The sequence below is a fragment of the Herpailurus yagouaroundi genome, unplaced genomic scaffold (assembly GCF_014898765.1).
Source record: "Herpailurus yagouaroundi ecotype Mexico unplaced genomic scaffold, PumYag 190, whole genome shotgun sequence".
Taxonomy (NCBI): Eukaryota; Metazoa; Chordata; class Mammalia; order Carnivora; family Felidae; genus Herpailurus; species Herpailurus yagouaroundi.
Window position 1 is genome coordinate 35479042 of NW_024412421.1, and position 3953 is coordinate 35482994.

Consider the following 3953-nt stretch of genomic DNA (forward strand, 5'->3'; position numbering starts at 1 on the left):
GGGGTGGGGGTGGGGGTGGGGGGGGTGGGGATGGCTGCGCGCAGCAGGGCCGAGCCGCGGGGCCGAGGGCGCATTAACACTTGCTCGCCAGGTTGGTGGAGGCGGGGCGGTTCTGCCGGCGGCCCCCGGGCGGCGAGGGTGGGGGCCCTTTAAGCGCCCACCAACGCGGGGCTGGGCTCGGAGGGGGGCAGGGAGGGGAGGGAACTCCTGGAGGGTCTCGGTCCGGCCCGCGGGACGGGACGCCGCGGAGGGAAGATGCAGTGAGGGCGGCCTGGCTGGAGCCGTGGAGCCGAGCGCCACGGGTGGCGGGGGCCGGGAGCTGCTCCCCGCGGGGGCGCACGGCCGCAGGCCCCCGGAGGTGGTGCCTCCCCCCAAAACACGGGCTGGGAGGGGGCTTCCTCGCGGCCTCTGCCGGGGCTGCGGCAAAGAGGCTGCCCTCAGCCTCCGCTCGACTCCTTCCCTAGTGGGAGGGAAAGAGGGAGGAGAGAGGGGGGGAGGAGGGAGCTGGAGAGAGGGGGGCCCCGCGCCAACCGCCGGCGGATCCAGCCGCTCCTCGCTCCTCGGGGAGGACGGGCGGGCGGCCGGGGGAGGGCGCGCCGAGGCCCGCTCCGGAGCAGTGGCCGCGAATGACGGCAGAGGCGCAGCCAGCCCCGCGCGCGCAGCCCCCTCCCCCTCGCCCTCCTCCCCCCCCTCCTCTTCCTCCTCCTCCTCCTCCTCCTCCTCCCGGCTCGTCGGCGGCGCAGAGCAGCGGCGGCAGCGGCGGCGGCGGCAGCAGCAGCCACCAGATGTCTTCGGCGCCCGAGAAGCAGCAGCCACCGCACGGCGGCGGCGGCGGCGGCGGCGGGGGCGGCGGCGGCGGTGGCGCGGCCATGGACCCCGCGTCGTCCGGCCCGTCCAAGGCCAAGAAGACCAACGCCGGCATCCGGCGCCCCGAGAAGCCGCCCTACTCGTACATCGCGCTCATCGTCATGGCCATCCAGAGCTCGCCCACCAAGCGCCTGACGCTCAGCGAGATCTACCAGTTCCTGCAGAGTCGCTTCCCCTTCTTCCGCGGCTCCTACCAGGGCTGGAAGAACTCGGTGCGCCACAACCTCTCGCTCAACGAGTGCTTCATCAAGCTGCCCAAGGGCCTGGGGCGGCCCGGCAAGGGCCACTACTGGACCATCGACCCGGCCAGCGAGTTCATGTTCGAGGAGGGCTCCTTTCGGCGGCGGCCGCGCGGCTTCCGAAGGAAATGCCAGGCGCTCAAACCCATGTACAGCATGATGAACGGGCTGGGCTTCAACCACCTCCCGGACACCTACGGCTTCCAGAGCTCCGCGGGCGGCCTCTCGTGCCCGCCCAACAGCCTGGCGCTGGAGGGCGGCCTGGGCATGATGAACGGCCACTTGCCGGGCAACGTGGACGGCATGGCCTTGCCCAGCCACTCGGTGCCACACCTGCCCGCCAACGGCGGCCACTCGTACATGGGCAGCTGTGGCGGTGCCGCGGCCGGTGAGTACCCGCACCACGACAGCTCCGTGCCGGCCTCCCCGCTGCTGCCTGCGGCCGCCGGCGGGGTCATGGAGCCGCACGCGGTCTACTCGGGCTCCACGGCCGCCTGGCCGCCCTCAGCCTCTGCCGCGCTCAACAGCGGCGCCTCCTACATCAAGCAGCAGCCCCTGTCCCCCTGCAACCCCACGGCCAACCCCCTGTCCGGCAGCCTCTCCACGCACTCCCTGGACCAGCCGTATCTACACCAGAACAGTCACAACGCCCCAGCCGAGCTGCAAGGTGAGTGGGGGGACCAGGGCTGTCCCGGTCCCGGGGACCTCCGACATCCGTCGTCGTCGGCGCGCTGCTCCCGAGAGCAGGCGCCTAAACCGCCCACCGCCCCGGGCGAGAACTCTCGGCCACTTCCGCGGGGTGCCGGCCCCGGTGCTTGGGGGAGGCAGCGGCTCGCCAAGCTACGTCTTGGCCGGACCTCCCCCACTTTGAGGGGTGAGCGCAGGGGGGAGGGCAATTTGGGCCACGATAATTGTTGCTTCTCATTTTCGGTTCCAACTCCCCGCTGCTGGTAGCCCCCGGCCTGGCCAAGTAGGCCCCTTCCTCGCCAAAAAAAGACTCAGACCCCGATGTTTTACATCCCTTTGGGTCCTCAGCCCCCTCACACACCTCAGCAAGTTCCCAGGATATGGAGCGGGAGCCCGGCCCTGGTCGCCTGGCTCCGTAGTCCCCACCGGAAAGCTGCCTGGGCCGAGAGGGAGAGTTAGGCCCCAAGCTGCCTGGGCCGGGTGTTCAGAGGCCCAGCACGCTGGGCTCCTGGGGAACCAGGCCTGGCCTTGGGAATGTCGGGTTGGGGCACATTTTGTGGTGACAGAGGCACCCAGGGGCTGTGGCCAGGCCCAGACCAAGTTAGAGGTGCAGGCCCCACAGACTCTTTGTTTCAGAGCTCCGGGCTTTCTGTTCCCCAGATACCCTCCTCCTCACCCCTCCAAGGAGGACGCCTCCAAGGGGGAACAGCTTCCCGGCCCGGCACCCTCCTCTGGCACCCGCCAGCCTCCCTGGGTCTGGTTCTGGAAAGGGCTCGGAGGAGCTACGCGGGGCCTGTCAGGGCTCAGCTGTCAGCCGCCCAAGGGAGGCAGGAGCCAGCCTGGAGGCTGGAGGGCCACCCCTCCGCGGGGATCGCCCTGCTTCAGACTCCCGGCTCTGGCTGCCTCTCTTCACCCCGGGGCGGGGGGCAGGGGGCCTTTTTCCAAGGGGCTCTTCCCCTGGAGAAGCCTCCCGTCGTCGTGTACCAGGGCCTCACAGCCTTTGGGGTTGGGAGGCGGGTGCCCCGGCACCGGGCACAGGCCTTGGGCTGGCCCTGGAGGTGGAGGCCAGGCTGTCCTTGCGGTCTCCTCGCCTGCGGCGGCCCCCTCACCCCTTCCCCTGTGGCCTCGGGAAGCCCCAGCCCAGGACTTGGTGACGGAAGCGGAGGAGGCCCAGGCCGCGGCACCCAGGAAACAGTGCTTGTCACTGGGGTCCCGGGATCTCCTGCTGGAGCACAGAGCCTGGCCCGAACCCCCGGGGCCGCGTGGACCCGCCTGAGGCCAGAGCTCTGGGACTCTGGCACCTCGGTGGGGCCTAGGGAGGGAGTGGGCCCTCGCGCCCGGGGCCCGGAGGCCGCCTTCTCCTCCTGGAGCCCTGGGCCCCACCCTAACGCTGTGCTCCCTGCTCTCCTGTCCCTCCTCCGCAGGCATCCCGAGGTATCACTCCCAGTCGCCCGGCATGTGTGACCGCAAGGAGTTCGTCTTCTCCTTCAACACCATGGCGCCCTCGTCCATGCACTCGGCGGGCAGCGGCTCCTACTACCACCAGCAGGTCACCTACCAAGACATCAAGCCCTGCGTGATGTGAGACCACAGCCCGCGGGGCCCTCTGGGCACGGGCGGCCTGGCCCGGGGACCCGGAACCCGTCGCAGAAACTGCTCTATTCTTGAGGTATAACCGTAGGCAGAAGACAAGGGTCTGACCCCTACCCACCCGGATTATTTGGAAAGGAGTCCCCAACGCAAAGGAAGAGCCAGCTCGGCGGCACCCACTCCCTCAAAAAATTAACAAGTGGTGGCTGAGGGGCCTGGTCTGACTGCAGCTGTTGGTAAATAAAAATCTATTTTTGAACCAGTTGAAGCCGGCTGAGAAGGTGCTGTGCTGGGGGAAACCCTCGACACCCAAACAAGAAAGCAGCTGAGGTCTCTCCCCGCCTTCCCTCCAGTGGCGAAGGTGGGGGAAGGCTTTCGGAAGAAAGGCAAACATGTGAGACCATCATTATCAAATACTTTTATATTTTGGTTGAGTATTTATCTTTTTACTTTTACTTTTTTTTTTTTTTTTTTTTTTTGAAAAAAATTTTTTGAAAAACAAAATTAACCAAAAAAACCCGTTTTTCAAGGGGGGGGGGGGGGAAAAAAAAACACCTCCACCACCCCAAG

General features: G+C 67.5%; 1 protein-coding gene across 1 annotated transcript; it reads left to right on the plus strand.

The window, feature by feature from the left end:
• The first annotated feature begins 496 nt into the window (after positions 1-496).
• FOXF1 (forkhead box F1) lies at positions 497-3872 on the plus strand. The gene is made up of 2 exons (XM_040443270.1): positions 497-1773; positions 3218-3872. Exons 1-2 carry the CDS (start codon positions 627-629, stop codon positions 3376-3378), a joined length of 1308 nt encoding a protein of 435 aa, XP_040299204.1. The 5' UTR covers positions 497-626; the 3' UTR covers positions 3379-3872.
• The last annotated feature ends 81 nt before the right edge of the window (positions 3873-3953 follow it).